The sequence below is a fragment of the Arachis hypogaea genome, chromosome 19, assembly GCF_003086295.3.
Source record: "Arachis hypogaea cultivar Tifrunner chromosome 19, arahy.Tifrunner.gnm2.J5K5, whole genome shotgun sequence".
Classification (NCBI taxonomy): domain Eukaryota; kingdom Viridiplantae; phylum Streptophyta; class Magnoliopsida; order Fabales; family Fabaceae; genus Arachis; species Arachis hypogaea.
The window spans coordinates 146,245,740-146,262,833 of record NC_092054.1 but is presented as its reverse complement, the minus strand read 5'-3'; the positions used below and the strand labels follow the sequence as shown (position 1 = coordinate 146,262,833).

At 37.7% G+C, this 17,094-nt stretch overlaps 1 protein-coding gene and 2 long non-coding RNA genes across 6 annotated transcripts; all 3 read right to left on the bottom strand.

Annotated features, from left to right (window-relative positions):
• Positions 1 to 2,349: 2,349 nt before the first annotated feature.
• LOC140181867 (uncharacterized) lies at positions 2,350 to 4,970 on the bottom strand. 2 transcript variants are annotated; one of them, XR_011877494.1, is made up of 4 exons: positions 4,427 to 4,970; positions 4,278 to 4,354; positions 4,053 to 4,199; positions 2,350 to 2,533 (listed from the first exon to the last, which is right to left on the bottom strand). It is a non-coding gene; the product is annotated as an uncharacterized lncRNA (long non-coding RNA). The 2 variants fall into 2 exon arrangements; XR_011877493.1 differs by lacking the exon at positions 2,350 to 2,533 and having other exon boundaries at positions 3,942 to 4,199; positions 4,427 to 4,818.
• Positions 4,971 to 6,163: 1,193 nt separating this feature from the next.
• LOC140172984 (uncharacterized) lies at positions 6,164 to 10,602 on the bottom strand. 3 transcript variants are annotated; one of them, XR_003815947.2, is made up of 2 exons: positions 8,345 to 8,987; positions 6,164 to 6,566 (listed from the first exon to the last, which is right to left on the bottom strand). XR_003815947.2 is itself a non-coding variant. In XM_072227472.1 (2 exons), exons 1-2 carry the CDS (start codon positions 10,454 to 10,456, stop codon positions 6,541 to 6,543), a joined length of 1,143 nt encoding a protein of 380 aa, XP_072083573.1. In that variant the 5' UTR covers positions 10,457 to 10,602; the 3' UTR covers positions 6,164 to 6,540. The 3 variants fall into 3 exon arrangements, 1 of the variants encoding a protein (XP_072083573.1); XR_011877491.1 differs by having other exon boundaries at positions 8,602 to 8,987; XM_072227472.1 differs by lacking the exon at positions 8,345 to 8,987 and adding an exon at positions 9,340 to 10,602.
• A 284-nt stretch (positions 10,603 to 10,886) lies between these two features.
• Positions 10,887 to 13,698, bottom strand: LOC112776264 (uncharacterized). The gene is made up of 3 exons (XR_011877492.1): positions 13,309 to 13,698; positions 13,052 to 13,110; positions 10,887 to 11,278 (listed from the first exon to the last, which is right to left on the bottom strand). It is a non-coding gene; the product is annotated as an uncharacterized lncRNA (long non-coding RNA).
• Between the last annotated feature and the right edge of the window lie 3,396 nt (positions 13,699 to 17,094).

Genomic DNA, 17,094 nt, shown 5'->3' with positions numbered 1-17,094 from the left:
GAGATATTATTGCTTCTCAACCTATTAGTCTTCTATTTTATTTGTCTAGTTGCTTGAGGACAAGCAACAGTTTAAGTTTGGTGTTGTGATGAGCGGATATTTTATACGCTTTTTGGGGTTAATTTCATATAGTTTTGAGTATGTTCTAGTTAGTTTTTAGTCTATTTTCATTAGTTTTTAGGAAAAATTCATATTTCTGGACTTTACTATGATTTGTCTGTTTTTCTGTAATTTCAGGTATTTTTCTGGCTGAAATTGAAGGAGCTGAGCAAAAATCTGATTCAGGCTGAAAAAGGACTGCTGATGCTGTTGGATTCTGACCTTCCTGCACTCAAAGTAGATTTTCTGGAGCTACAGAACTCGAAATGGCATGCTTCCAATTGCGTTGGAAAGTAGACATCCAGGGCTTTCCAGCAATATATAATAGTCCATACTTTGCATAAGGATAGACGATGTAAACTGGCGTTCAACGCCAGTTCTCTGCCCAATTCTGGCGTCCAGCGCCAGAAAAGGATCAAAAGCTGGAGTTGAACGCCCAAACTGGCATAAAAACTGGCGTTCAACTCCACAAATGGCCTCTGCACATGAATTACTTAAGTCTCAGCCCAGCACACACCAAGTGGGCCCCAGAAGTGGATCTCTGCATCATCCATCATAGTTTACTCATTTTTTGTAAACCTAGGCTACTAGTTTAGTATTTAAACAACTTTTAGAGACTTATTTTGTATCTCATGACATTTTAGATCTAAACTTTGTATTCTCTGACGGCATGAGTCTCTAAACCCCATTGTTGGGGGTGAGGAGCTCTGCTGTGTCTCGATGAATTAATGCAAGTATTTTTGTTTTCTATTCAAACACGCTTGTTCCTATCTAAGATGTTCATTCGCGCTTAACTGTGATGAAGGTGATGATCCGTGACATTCATCACCATTCTCAACCCATGAACGTGTGCCTGACAACCACCTCCATTCTATATCAGATTGAATGAGTATCTCTTAGATCTCTTAATCAGAATCTTCGTGGTATAAGCTAGAATTGATGGCGGCATTCATGAGAATCCGGAAAGTCTAAACCTTGTCTGTGGTATTCTGAGTAGGATTCAAAGATTGAATGACTGTGACGAGTTTCAAACTCCTGAAGGCTGGGCGTTAGTGACAAACGCAAAGGAATCAAGGGATTCTATTCCAACCGGATCGAGAACCAACCGGTGATTAGCTGTGCTGTGACAGAGCGCGTGAGCGTAGTTTTCACTGGAAGGATGGAAGGTAGCCATTGACAACGGTGATCCCCCAACACACAGCTTGCCATGGGAGGACGTGCGTGCGTGAACAAGAAGACAGAGGAAAGCAGAGATTCAGAAGACAAAGCATCTCCAAAACTCCAACATATTCTCCATTACTGCATAACAAGTAACCTTTAATCCATGCTCTCTTATTTATTTGCAATTCAACTGATAAACATAATTGACTTCCTGACTAAGATTTACAAGATAACCATAGATTGCTTCAAACCAACAATCTCCGTGGGATTCGACCCTTACTCACGTGAGGTATTACTTGGACGACCCAGTGCACTTGCTGGTCAGTGGTACGAGTTGTGAAAAGTGTGATTCATAATTCGTGCACCATTACGTTATCGATCGGAGTGTTGCGCATTCGAGTTACGGTTTTTGTTTACCCCTTTTTCTACAAAGGCTCCTAGTTATAATCAATTATTCATACTACTATACGTACTAAATTTTTTATTTTAGAGGTCGTAATACCTTGCCATCTCTGAATTATGACTTAAGCATAAGACTCTGTATGGTAGGGTGTTACAATGTCAAACACGAATAAAGATTATACGTCGAAACGGAACTAATCTCTAGAACTTAGTTTCTAACGTAACCAAAACCCACGACTCGCGTTATCTATGACTCGCATATCATCTATGATAACCCATTAGTGCTTACATATACATAATTCACTAGTGTTAAGCTGGCCAAACTTAATACCAGGAATTATGCAATACAAGACTAATGGCATTAATCAATACACCGTCATGTGCATAAAGCTCTAATTCTCGTTATTCAAACAAGACCTACTACATGACAGACTCTCAGAGTATGCAATTGAAGCATAATCAGTCCATTCCCAAGGCTCTACAGGAAAGACTGCTCTGATACCATAATGTAACACCATCACTACCAGAATGTCACGCTTCCGGCTGTGTCACTCTGATTGCAAGAAGTATTATGACTACTTTATATACTTAATATTAAAATAGGAGCCTGTGACTCAACACCGAATCGCTGATTTGTTTGAAAACCAGAAATAAATACTTTATCTTAAAAAAAAAAGCAGGCATAGGTTCATATACAAGACTTCTTACATAATATATATATATATATATAACATACAACTCCTATCCCTCTTACAAAATTGTAATAACAAAGACGAGGGAAGAAAATAATCTAATTAATATAACAACATATAAACCAAACACAGTATAACTCTTGTTAATACTTCTTCATCCGGTTCCTGAAAAGGTAAAGCTGTAGGGGGGTGAGAACCTAACCACATGGTCTCACCACGGAGTTTCAAAGTTGTCATAAGAAGATTTTAACAAGAAAATTGTTTTCAAGCTCAGTGATTATCATTGTCTTATGAATCTTTTAAAAACCAATAGGTAATTGTTCAAAACCTTTTCAAAGAAACAATGTTCAATCTTTCAGAAATCTGAAACCTTTCCTTTCTTATAAGAAAATCTCAATCAGAAACCAACCACGTAATCAAACAACACAGTCATTAATTCAGCACCAAAGTTCATTCTCAAATGTAGCACGCTAGGATAAACACAGGCAAGACAGACAAGGAAAGCACAAGTAGGTAGCAGTTACAACAAATAGTTCAAGTAGCAGTTAAGAACAGTTTAGCAATTAGGCAAACCAAAACAAGTTCAAACTCAAGCAAAGCATACAAATGCATATGATGCATGCCTGTCCTATGGCTGATGAGGCTCATCTGTCAGTTATCCAGCCAACCCGACAAGTCTGAATTGAACTTAGACTCTCCCCTGATGTGCATCCCCAAGAGTCTATGCATAGCGTTTTCTCAAATAATCAATATTGCTCAATGGGGGTAACATTCCCGGGAATTTATATAGTGCCCGGTGACACTTACGTCGTAGAGTCAACAGAGTATCGAGTTTTCAACCTGGTACACGGGGTGGCAAGCCATGGTACTTTATCTAGGGAACCACGTATCTCAGATAATTCAAATTCATAAGCCATATGAATAATTCAAAGATCATATCTCAACATTCTCAACATCATCATCATTCATCAACTCAAATCTCATTTCCAATTTCATCCAAAACCCATGTTTCAAAGAAAATTTCCATCATCCTTCTTTCCGTTCCGTTCATTAACAATTCCAATTCAAGACATAATTCCTTCTTTTAAATAAATCAATCTTAAAACATATAACGTTTAAAACCAAATATTTTTAAATAATTACTTTAAACGAAACTTCCAATTTTATAAAATTTCGGCAGCATCTCCTCTAAAACTCAGACACTGCCACCCTTTTCGGGTCCCATCCAAACATTCCTCAAATCAACCAATACCAAATCTCAATCATTTTCCAAAAATATAACCAGTTCTAATGTCAAATTATTTTTAAATCCATCCATTTCCAATAATAAATTTTTGTAACAATTAAGCCCGCTCAAATATTAAATCCTTTATATAATCAGACTAATTCAAAATTTAAACCGCTTCCAGAATTAATTTATTTTCATATTTCAAATCATTTCCAAAACAGGTTCGTTTACATTATCAAAATAACTTCAAAACCAATAAAAATCATTTTTCATAATAATCAACCAAATAACTTTTCAAACTAATTTCTTTTCAACAATCACAAATTACTCCAGCAATCAAGTAATCAATCATTCAGTCCAGCAAACAACCACATTTATAAGACAATCATAATCACAGACATATGTTTCTCACATTACTATCTATTTATAACAACTCTATAAGATAAAATAAATTTTAAGAAAACCCCTACCTCGACTCGTCGAAACCATAACTCAAACGCGTCAATGAAACCATTTCTCTTAACTCGAAACCAACAGCAACCGCAAACTCAGTCACTGATCACTTTCGCAGCACTCACAGCAACTTAAAAGTGAGATGCAATGCTCAAAACACGACCCTACGTTACCAGAATCTTAGAGTTTATAACCAAACATAACAGAATATTAACATGGGTTTCCGAAACATAAGTACTTACCGAACTAAGAAAATGAAACAGCGGCGGTAGCTGAACTGGTTTGGCGGTAGCGGCGACCAGAACTTCGGCAACGGCGACTGAAACAAACATACAGCGATGATTAAACTCTCGGAAATTCAAAGGAAACAAAAACCAACTTAAAACCTTACCAGCGGTAGAAGCGGCGGTAACAAGCTCCTCTCCCGCGGGCTCCTTCTCTCTCCTGCGTTTGGCTCGGCGGCGACGGAGGTCTCTTCTCCTTCTTCTGCCTGCGACCATCCTCTACGGTGACAAACCCAGAGGCGGTGACATCACAAGCGCAGCAGCATCAACCTGCGATGATGACGATAGCGACGGCTCTGCACAGTGACGACGAAAGCTTCGAGGACAGTGACCCGTGGCCTCCTCTCCTTCGCGTCTCTGTTCTCAACGGTTACACAGCGTGGTAGCGGCGCGACGGACGATGGCGACGGCACAGGTGACACGACGGTGGCGGTGCGAACAGCTCCTCCTCCCCTAGCGCTCTCCCTCTCTCACGGGTCTTCTTCTTCTCTTCCTCGGCGGCCCCCTTCCCCGCTTCCCTTCTTTCCCTCTTTCTTTCTTCTTTTCTTTCTTTCTTTCTTTCCTTTCTTTCTTTCTTTTTTCCTTTCTTAATCCCTCTCCGTATGTGTTATGTACTTATGTGTGGGTGCATTTGTGTTTGTAGGTATATGACTGGATGGAATAATAATAATAATAATAATAATGATTAAGTCAATGGTGCAAGAAGACTGTTAATGAAGTCCGTCTCAAAACCTACACATGATTTCTAATAAAATTATGATATAATGTATAAGTTTAAAATCTAATTTAATTCTTTAAAATTATTTTAAAAATATTATTTATTTATCAATTTGCTAATTAGATTTTAATTAAGTATTCTAATTTAAAATTAAAAATAATATAATTAATTTTCTTTGTTTATAAAATTAAAGTATTAAATTCTAAATTCTCAATTATTTAACTAAATTGTATTAAATTCTTATTATTTTACAACTATTAAGCTCTATAATTTAAATATAGAAAATTATTCAATAATTATAAAATTAAGTAAAATTTTTAATTTAATTATCGAAACTTGATTTAATTACTTTTAATAAAATAATTTTCTAAAAATAAAGTCTTTAATGAATAAATAAAATTGAAATTAGCTCATAATAATAATTTTCGAAAATTATGGGTCTTATAGTTAACCTCTAACCAATGGATCGGAAGAAGATCAGGTGCATACAATCAACTTGAGTTCACAAGTCCTAGTCAACTCATAGTGAGAGACTAGCTTTGGTGAAGTTCAAGCTAACCCGCACTCTCCAATTACCATTCAACAAAAGACTTTTGATAACTCAAGAGTCTCTAAATAATCAATCCAAGTCAAGAACATAAAAATCTAATTTAAAATCCAACCAAGCATTTTATCAAACACTTGGAAGGCATAAAATAAAAGCATAGAAAAGTAATAAGAGAATGTAAAATCTAAAACCAACAATTGCAAGGAATCAATAATAACAAATGAAGAAAGAAGCAATAAATATGAAATACCTCAAATTGCATTAAAAAAGAAATTGAATCTAACATGAAGAGTTCATAAATTAAATTGGAAAAGTAAAGACGTCAACAAGAGAATATAAACTAAGATGCTAGAATAATAGAATATAGAATAGAAACTGTAACACCCCAACTTTCGACACGTCATGACCAATGCCAAATGTCTAGGTGTTACTCGTCGTGCGGCCTATTTAGCTCTAGACTCAGATTTTTATAAATTAATATCAATAAAAGCCTTTATCGGTTTAATCGTGAACAGATTACTACTTGTAGAATAGCGTTTAGTTGCTTGCAAGGTTAGTTTCTTCAGAGTTGTCGTATAAGAAAACACAAGGCAACAGAAAATAACATATATAAACATATATATAATATACACGAGTTAAGTTCAAGGATACGTGTCATCCATCAAAGCCGAGTATCACACCAAGTTATATGTACAGATACAAAAGAAGAAATCAGTCCCAACCCTCACACGGGTTTCCTAAGCTGGAACCGAACTACTAAGACGTCCTACCCCTCTAAAAATACTACAAAAGTGAGGGGAAAGTGATACTAAGATCATCAAACAGGAGCGAAAGATCCACTGCGACTAACTCTGGAGTGATCTCCGAACATTGTGCAAGAAAGAGGTCCAAAACATGCTCCATATGAAGACTCCGCCGCGCGCCGGATCCTCATAGCTCAGCGGTTAGAACGAAACTCACAGGGCTCCTCTGCCGGACCCGTCTGGGGAGGGGGAAAAGAAAGAAAAGAAGGGTGAGAACCTAGAGTTCTCAGTAAGGAAAAATGGGAACCTAGGGTCTTTATCTCTAAGTTGTCGCGAAACAGAAAAAGAACAAATACAGAGACTCAAGGCACAAACACATTTATGACAAGTAAGTAGCATGAACAAGAAAGAAATGGCAGTAAATAATTCACAAGAAGTTCATATGCGCAAACAAGATGATGCATGTCTATTCCTAGCGCAGGCCATGAGCTCATGCGTCGGTTGTCTACCCGCAACCCGACGTTACTCAGAGTGAACCCCGAGTATGGTCCCTTTACTGTGTCAATTAGACACCTTGGCATCACGGTTACCCGTGTCAATTAGGCCTCATTATAATAACATTTCAATGTGTATCACAGTAAGGAACAGTGCTATCAATTAGGCGAACATTCCCGCATTAGCAATCTCAGGCTATCCATTAGGCGGGCACTTTCGCATTAGTAGTACGGCACAAGGCCCATTCAATATAATTCTCAACTTTTATTTCATTCCTTGTTCCTCATTTTTCTTTCTTCACTTTATCTCTCAATATCATTGTCTTTAACTTTAACCTTTCTTAGGGGCAACTTACACATTTTCATTAAACTAAGTCCTTGAACTTTTATAGAAATTCGGACATAATCTCCTCTAAAATAGCACTAAAACCACCCTTACGGGTTCCCTCAGCTTTAACAACGTTCAAACTTTCCTTAACTATTTACCAGGTAAACATTCTTAATTGGTCATTATACTCTCTTTAATCCCTTTAGTTATTGTAAAATCACGGGTTTAGAAAATAAAACTTGGTTCTGGGGCATTCCGACCATAACTGAAAATTGTACAAATGTTTTTAAAATTCTGCTATCATTGCAGAAAACAGCAGTGAGCAGTAAATTTGTTAAATTCACTAAAAATCCAGTTCTCATCCATTGCCTTTCAAAATTTATGTACTTAGACAAGACTCTTTCAGCTTTCCAGAAAAATAAATTTCAGATTATTACCATGTCACATGAAAAAGTTATGAGCTTAGGAACACAGCCCTGTTTTCATAAACCAGTTCAGAGTTTCCAGCAAATAACTGATTTTCCAAGTGACTTATCTAAGTCTACAAAATAGATATGAACATAAAACTTGTACTCACTTAAAATAGACTGATAGATCTTTAAAATTATTTTGGAATCAACTCAAAATTCTGTTTAAATTAAAAGTTATAGCATCTGAAAGTTGGTACTGCAGAACCAGAAAACCAGAAAAATCTGCAGCAACCACTAAACTTCAAAAAATCATATCTTCCAAACCGCTTGGCCAAATTCTCTGAAATTTTTATGGCATGTTCAAGACACACTAAAGTTTTACAGAAAAATAATCTCATCTAAAAATTAGGTCTGGAATGCTCCCAGAAAATCATTCGTTTTACTGCCAATTATGCATATTTCTGCAGAAATTCTGCACAAAGCATTTCCAACAACCTCACATACCAAATCCTATATTCAAGCCTAGGATTCATCTAAAACCTTAATTTTACCTTTCTTTTGACTAACTAAAGTTACTAGCATAATCAACACAGCTCTAAGAGTTTATATTCATTAATTTACCCCTTGTTGCAAAGGCCCACTCATAACTCAAACTCACTTTTCTACATCTTTATCATAACAAAAATTCACTATACACTTTTCAACAAACAAACACATGATAAACCATCAGTCATAAGCAGTATACACAGCTGCAAGTAACATATCTTGTATAGACTATCCCTTACCTCTCTTCGAGAATTTCACAAACCAAAGTTTGTCCTTTGCTATATTAAATCAGAAAACCATAACAAACATAATTAAAGAGATTTGTCAATTCATAGAGCTAATTGGCCGAGTTGCATATGGAGCAAGAGAAGAGTTCTTACTCTTGTGATGGGCTGAATTGATTGGTTTGGTTACCAATTAAAAGAATTGGAGCTCAATAAGGGTAGAATCTTTAATTTAGGAAAAAATCAACAGAACACAAGTTACTGGTTCTTACCCAACAAGAGGAACACTAAGAAAACCAGGAAAGGAAAGCGGTAGGGTTCCTTCTTTGGCTTCGGGTAGCAGCTCTCTTGATGACCCTTCTCCTTCTTCTTGGTGGTGACGCACGCAGATGATGATGATTTCTGCTGGGTCTTCCTCTTCCTTCTTCTTGGCCGCCACTCTTGCTTCCTTTCTTCTCTTCGTGTGGTTTCCAGGAAAATTGAGGGACTTGGCTCATCTATATATATCTACAGAAGGTGGGAAGAGGTGAGCTGGTGTGACAAGGCTTCGTGGCCTCTTCCTCTTGCAACACCACATCACAGTATTGATTACAATGAAGAGGTAACCATGGTCTTGGACAACACGTTCGGTTGTGAGAGAAGAAGGGAAGATGAGTTTAATCAGAGTTTTTCTAGATCTGGGTTATTTAAGAAAAGCATGGTTTGGTTGAACCGAGAGAAGAAAAATCAAACCGGTTCAAAAATTTGAATTATCTAACTAATATGGTTCAAGGGAATACTTATTCCATAGAATAATTGAATCGGAAAAAGGTTCGTCGCTTGGAAGCACTAAAAGAAAAGTTTTGCGCTACGTGTTCTAATTCTAATTCGTTATCTATGCTACTTATATATAAACCTATGCGTGTCAGCGAACGCTGTAAAGAATAATAAAAAAAAATCACAGGCCTTATGGGGTAGGGTGGTTACATTCTACCCTCCTAAAAAAAATTTTGTCCTCAAAATTTCGTTACCTCGAGTGTGGGGATCGATTTTGGTAGTATTTCTCGCATCCAAGACAAACACCCTTCCTAGCTGTTGCTGTCCAAGGGAACCAAATTCAGGCTTTCGTCGAATGCATTCTTTGGCTATATGTCCGGGCTTTCCGCAATTATAGCAAACCCCAGACTTCAGCAAGCAGGGTTTTCCCCCATGATTCCTTCCACACACAGTGCATATCAGTCTTGGTTGGGTCGATTGCAATTGTTTGCCTAAGTCTGGCTGCCGAGTTACTTTGAAGTTTCTTCCTTGAGGAGCGAGGTTACGATTGAAATCCCTTGTTGGAAGGTTTTTGTGCTTAGTTTGTGCTGCCACCAGCTTCTTTACACATTCCTCCGTCAGTTGGCTCTTGTTAACTAATTCTGCAAAATTCTGTATTTCCATCGGGCCCACATGAGCTAACTGTTCTTCTCTAAGTCCTCCTTCGAACTTGATGCACTTCCATTTCTCGAATGCAGCTGGTGCTCCTTGACAAATGTTCGAGAACCGGCATAACTCTTCAAACTTGCGAGTGTACTCACTGACTGTCATGTTTCCTTGTTTTAATTGAAGCAACTCCAATTCCTTAGCGGTGCGAGAACACTCAGGAAAATACTTCTTATAAAATTCAACTGAAAATTCCTCCCAGGAGATGTCAATAGCTTCTCTTCCTAGTAGTTGGAGTATTCCCTGCCACCAATGTTGCGCGTCATTCCTCAACATATAAGCAGCAAATTCCACTCGCTGTCTTTCAGGGACTTGTTGGGCTCGCATTGCTCGTCCTATTTCTTTAAACCAGTCATCAGCTCGTGTAGCACTAGTGTTCCCATGGAATTGAGGCGGATTTATCTTCAAGAAAGTGGCTAGAGTCATGGGCCGGTTACGTAGTCCAGCTTCACCTTCTTCACCATTTTCATTTTCTTGTCTAGGCCCATGGTTATTTTCAATTCCATTCTGACGATCAAGACGTTCAGCTACTCGGTTAGTAGCAGCTACTGATTCACATACAGCAGCGGCCATAGCGTTTACAGATTCGAGAATAGCCGCTGCATCAGGGAAATTTCCCTCACTCGTTCCTCCCAGTCGAGGGCGTCCTCGCCTATTCGCAGCCATTTGAGTCCTATCAATACCCAATAATCAATATTAAGGTGATCAGTCTTAATATATCAAAATCAAGTATTAATATTACTACAATGGATGTTCACAGACCTTCATGCAGAATATATTACCAAAATATCCTAACTGCATGGTATAAAAAGATTCAGAGTATGCAAGAAAGTATAGACAGTCCATCCCAAGGCTCAAAGGACGAACTGCTCTGATACCAACTGTAACACCCCAACTTTCGACACGTCATGACCAATGCCAAATGTCTAGGTGTTACTCGTCGTGCGGCCTACTTAGCTCTAGACTCAGATTTTTATAAATTAATATCAATAAAAGCCTTTATCGGTTTAATCGTGAACAGATTACTACTTGTGGAATAGCGTTTAGTTGCTCACAAGGTTAGTTTCTTCAGAGTTGTCGTGTAAGAAAACACAAGGCAACAGAAAATAACATATATAAACATATATATAATATACACGAGTTAAGTTCAAGGATACGTGTCATCCATCAAAGCCGAGTATCACACCAAGTTATATGTACAGATACAAAAGAAGAAATCAGTCCCAACCCTCACACGGGTTTCCTAAGCTGGAACCGAACTACTAAGATGTTCTACCCCTCTAAAAGTACTACAAAAGTGAGGGGAAAGTGATACTAAGATCATCAAACAGGAGCGAAAGATCCACTGCGACTAACTCTGGAGTGATCTCCGAACATTGTGCAAGAAAGAGGTCCAAAACATGCTCCATATGAAGACTCCACCGCGCGCCGGATCCTCATAGCTCAGCGGTTAGAACGAAACTCACAGGGCTCCTCTGCCGGACCCGTCTGGGGAGGGGGAAAAGAAAGAAAAGAAGGGTGAGAACCTAGAGTTCTCAGTAAGGAAAAAGGGGAACCTAGGGTCTTTATCTCTAAGTTGTCGCGAAACAGAAAAAGAACAAATACAGAGACTCAAGGCACAAACATATTTATGACAAGTAAGTAGCATGAACAAGAAAGAAATGGCAGTAAATAATTCACAAGAAGTTCATATGCGCAAACAAGATGATGCATACCTATTCCTAGCGCAGGCCATGAGCTCATGCGTCGGTTATCTACCCGCAACCCGACGTTACTCAGAGTGAACCCCAGTATGGTCCCTTTACTGTGTCAATTAGACACCTTGGCATCACGGTTACCCGTGTCAATTAGGCCTCATTATAATAACATTTCAATGTGTATCACAGTAAGGAACAGTGCTATCAATTAAGCGAACATTCCCGCATTAGCAATCTCAGGCTATCCATTAGGCGGGCACTTTCGCATTAGTAGTACGGCACAAGGCCCATTCAATATAATTCTCAACTTTTATTTCATTCCTTGTTCCTCATTTCTTTCTTCACTTTATCTTAATATCATTGTCTTTAACTTTAACCTTTCTTAGGGGCAACTTACACATTTTCATTAAACTAAGTCCTTGAACTTTTATAGAAATTCGGACATAATCTCCTCTAAAATAGCACTAAAACCACCCTTACGGGTTCCCTCAGCTTTAACAACGTTCAAACTTTCCTTAACTATTTACCAGGTAAACATTCTTAATTGGTCATTATACTCTCTTTAATCCCTTTAGTTATTGTAAAATCACGGGTTTAGAAAATAAAACTTGGTTCTGGGGCATTCCGACCATAACTGAAAATATTACAAATATTTTTAAAATTCTGCTATCATTGCAGAAAACAGCAGTGAGCAGTAAATTTGTTAAATTCACTAAAAATCCAGTTCTCATCCATTTCCTTTCAAAATTTATGTACTTAGACAAGACTCTTTCAGCTTTCCAGAAAACTAAATTTTAGATTATTACCATGTCACATGAAAAAGTTATAAGCTTAGAAATACAGCCCTGTTTTCATAAACCAGTTCAGAGTTTCCAGCAAATAACTGATTTTCCAAGTGACTTATCTAAGTCTACAAAATAGATATGAACATGAAAATTGTACTCACTTAAAATAGACTGATAGATCTTTAAAATCCTTTTGGAAGCAACTCAAAATTCTGTTTAAATTAAAAGTTATAGCATCTGAAAGTTGGTACTGCAGAACCAGAAAACCAGAAAAATCTGCAGCAACCACTAAACTTCAAAAAATCATATCTTTCAAACCGCTTGGCCAAATTCTCTGAAATTTTTATGGCATGTTCAAGACACACTAAAGTTTTACAGAAAAATAATCTCATCTAAAAATTAGGTCTGGACTGCTCCCAGAAAATCATTCGTTTTACTGCCAATTATGCATATTTCTGCAGAAATTCTGCACAAAGCATTTCCAACAACCTCACATACCAAATCCTATATTCAAGCCTAGGATTCATCTAAAACCATAATTTTACCTTTCTTTTGACTAACTAAAGTTACTAGCATAATCAACACAGCTCTAAGAGTTTATATTCATTAATTTACCCCTTGTTGCAAAGGCCCACTCATAACTCAAACTCACTTTTCTGCATCTTTATCATAACAAAAATTCACTATACACTTTTCAACAAACAAACACATGATAAACCATCAGTCATAAGCAGTATACACAGCTGCAAGTAACATATCTTGTATAGACTATCCCTTACCTCTCTTCGAGAATTTCACAAACCAAAGCCTGTCCTTTGCTATATTAAATCAGAAAACCCTAACAAACATAATTAAAGAGATTTGTCAATTCATAGAGCTAATTGGCCGAGTTGCATATGGAGCAAGAGAAGAGTTCTTACTCTTGTGATGGTCTGAATTGATTGGTTTGGTTACCAATTAAAAGAATTGGAGCTCAATAAGGGTAGAATCTTTAATTTAGGAAAAAATCAACAGAACACAAGTTACTGGTTCTTACCCAACAAGAGGAACACTAAGAAAACCAGGAAAGGAAAGCGGTAGGGTTCCTTCTTTGGCTTCGGGTAGCAGCTCTCTTGATGACCCTTCTCCTTCTTCTTGGTGGTGACGCACGCAGATGATGATGATTTCTGCTGGGTCTTCCTCTTCCTTCTTCTTGGCCGCCACTCTTGCTTCCTTTCTTCTCTTCGTGTGGTTTCCAGGAAAATTGAGGGACTTGGCTCATCTATATATATCTACAGAAGGTGGGAAGAGGTGAGCTGGTGTGACAAGGCTTCGTGGCCTCTTCCTCTTGCAACACCACATCACAGTATTGATTACAATGAAGAGGTAACCATGGTCTTGGACAACACGTTCGGTTGTGAGAGAAGAAGGGAAGATGAGTTTAATCAGAGTTTTTCTAGGTCTGGGTTATTTAAGGAAAGCATGGTTTGGTTGAACCGGGAGAAGAAAAATCAAACCGGTTCAAAAATTTGAATTATCTAACTAATATGGTTCAAGGGAATACTTATTCCATAGAATAATTGAATCGGAAAAAGGTTTGTCGCTTGGAAGCACTAAAAGAAAAGTTTTGCGCTACGTGTTCTAATTCTAATTCGTTATCTATGCTACTTATATATAAACCTATGCGTGTCAGCGAACGCTGTAAAGAATAATAAAAAAAATCACAGGCCTTATGGGGTAGGGTGGTTACAGAAACTAAATTAAAACAAGATGAAAATCTGAATTGGAGAAGAAATAAAACTAAAAAAAAAAAACCTAAAACCTAGAGAGCCACTCTCTCTAGAAAACCTACATCTAAAACCTAAAATTGTGAATGAATGAAAAGTTAATGATTTCCCCTTCCAGCTTCACTCTGCAGCCTCTAATCTGTATTTTCGGGCCTGAAACTGGGTCTAAAGCAGCCCATCGCTCCCAGCATTTTCTGTAAATTGTAACATGTGATGCTCGTCACGCGTACGCGTCAGCCACGCATACGCGTCATTAGACTTTTCATTGGCCACTCATAGGCATCAGCCACACGTGCGCGTCATCTGTTGAATGCACCAGTCACGCGTACGCGTCATCCATGCGTGCGCATTGCTACCAGATTCTTAAAACATCAATTTCTTGTGTTCCTTCCACTTTTCCATGCTTCTTTTTCATTCTCTAAGCCAATGTTGGCCTATAAACCCTGAAAATACTTAACAAACGTATCACAGCATCGAATGGTAAGAAGAGAGGATTAAAAATTAACAAATTTAAGGCCAAAGAAGTATGTTTTCAATCATAGCACAAAATTAGGAAGGAAAATGTAAAACATGCGAATTATATGCATAAGTGTGAGAATAATGGATAAAATTCACTCAATTCAATACAAAATAGACCGTAAAATAGCGGTTTATCAATCTCCCCACACTTAAATATTAGCATGTCCTCATGCTAAGCTCAAGAGAAGCTATAGAGGAGGTGAAGAGGGATGGTAGGACTTATTAAATGAAACCTATCTATATCAATGCAACTGCATGCAAAATGTTGTTACCTACTTGGTTAAAAGTAAATAAATCTTTCAAGAACAAATATGAACTGAATTCCACTAATTCAAATCATAAAATGAAGTACACATAGACTTGCAAGAAGAAAGCTCGTGAAAGCCAGGAACAAAGAATTGAGCATCGAACCCTCACCAGAAGTGTATACACTCTAATCATTCAAGTGTTTAAGGTTCGATTCTCTCAATTCTCTACTAACCTTGCTTTCTAAGACTTACTCTTCTTCTACCAATTAACAAAAATTTAATGTACAAATACACATATCAAGAGGTCTTTTTAAGGGTTGTAATGGGGTTAGGGTCAAGGTAGGATTGTATTTGGTCAAGTGGACTAAAATCTGAATCCTTGATTAACCTAAACTTCCCACCTAATTTAAGACAATCCATGTAATCAAAATACAAAATCTAACTACCCATTAACTATATTTTGCCACATATTCATGCATCCAAATTTTGAGTACAGTACATATGCATTGCTACCACCATTTACTTTGGGGCATTTGCCCCCCTTTTATTATTTGCTATCTTTTTTTTCTTTTTTTTTATTTTTCTTTTCTTTTTATTTTTCTTATTTTTCTCAATGCATATGATTAAGGTATTGAATGCAAGAATATGTCCTCAACATTTTTACAAAAAACATATATAATACTCAATTTCCAAACTAAATATTTCCAAACCCAACTTCCCCACACTTAAATCATGAGCACTCTCACTAGTCTAAGCTAACCAAGGAATCAAATTAAGGACATTATTGTTTTCCGCTTAGAGTTAGTGATGAGCTAAAGTAAAGAATAAACGGGGTAAAATGGCTCAACATTGGTTTGCAAAGGATGATGAAAAGGGATAAGGCCATATGGTATGTAAGCTATAGTGAAATAAAGGCCTCAATCACGTAAGTGTATGCATACATCAAACAATGGAAATATAGAATTAAGCAAGACAAAGATCACAAGTTTAGAGAGAACAACACACACTAAAAATAAAATATTAGTTGATGAGATGCAACCAATCAAATGGGTTCAAAATCTCATTGGTTTTGTGTATTTGAGCTCTAAACCATATTCTAAAATAAATTTCTTCAAGCAAGTTCAACAAAAATTTTAATTCAAATGAGTGAAATGCTCTAAAACAGTTTCTTCGAAAAGAATTCATCACTTTAACCAAGTAGGACATACATGCAAACAACCAACTACACATGCAATCTATTATGCAATGCAACAACTAATCTAACAAAAAAGATTAAACATTGGTGTTGCGACAGGAAGTAGTTACCCATGAAAGTCGGTATCAACCTCCTCACACTTAAAGATTGCACCGTCCTCGGTGCATGCAAAGATGTGTAAGTGGATGGGTTGCTACACTTGATGCGCTTCCTCTAAAGATTGTGCGGAGAGAGTTGTTGTGCCCCAGGTAGAAACTTTTCCTTTTCCCTCTTGTTGGCTAGCCTGAAAGGAGAGAAGAAGAAAAAAGAAGAAGCCACAAAAAAAGACATGCAAACAAATCAAATATGGGTGGGCTAATGCTAAATAATAATGAGGTTCTCAACTACATGGTAGCTACTACATGTGAGTGAGAAAACAATAGAAGCGAAGGGCATTTCAAGTAAATAGCAGACAAGGCAAGAAGCACCCAAAACAATGCAAGAAATATGCAACAGTTGAGTAAGAACAGTCAACACCAATAGTATAATATCAAACTTAGAAAAGAAAATAAGAACAAGCAACAAAGTTAAAATGCAATAAATGAAAGTATGCAAATGCAATAAATGAGGGAGAATAAAGATGGGAAGGGAAAGGAATGAAGAAGAAGAAAGGTAGAAAGAAAGAAGAACGAGAGAAGAAAATGAAGAAAGTAAAAGATGACGTGACGCGGAAGCGTCGCCCACGCGTACGCGTGGGTTGCAAAATAAGGAAGTGACGCGTACGCGTCAGTCATGCGTACGCGTGGATGTGAATTGTGCTCTGCGCACAACACTCGCACAGTGGCAGCCCAACTCTCTGTTTTTAATACTGGACCTTCAAAATCTTGGCGACGATGCGCACATGTCATTGACGCCTACGCGTGGATATCAAAAATGCAAATGACGCGTACGCGTTAGTGACGCGCATGCGTGGGGTTGGCTATGCGCCTAGCACCCCACCAGCGCAGTCCTGGCACAACTCTCTATCCAGGCCGCGCTGTCGCGCCGTTCCAACACGATTTGGGCACAAACCAAATTTGGGCGTCGACGCGTACGCGTCGGTCACGCGCACGCGT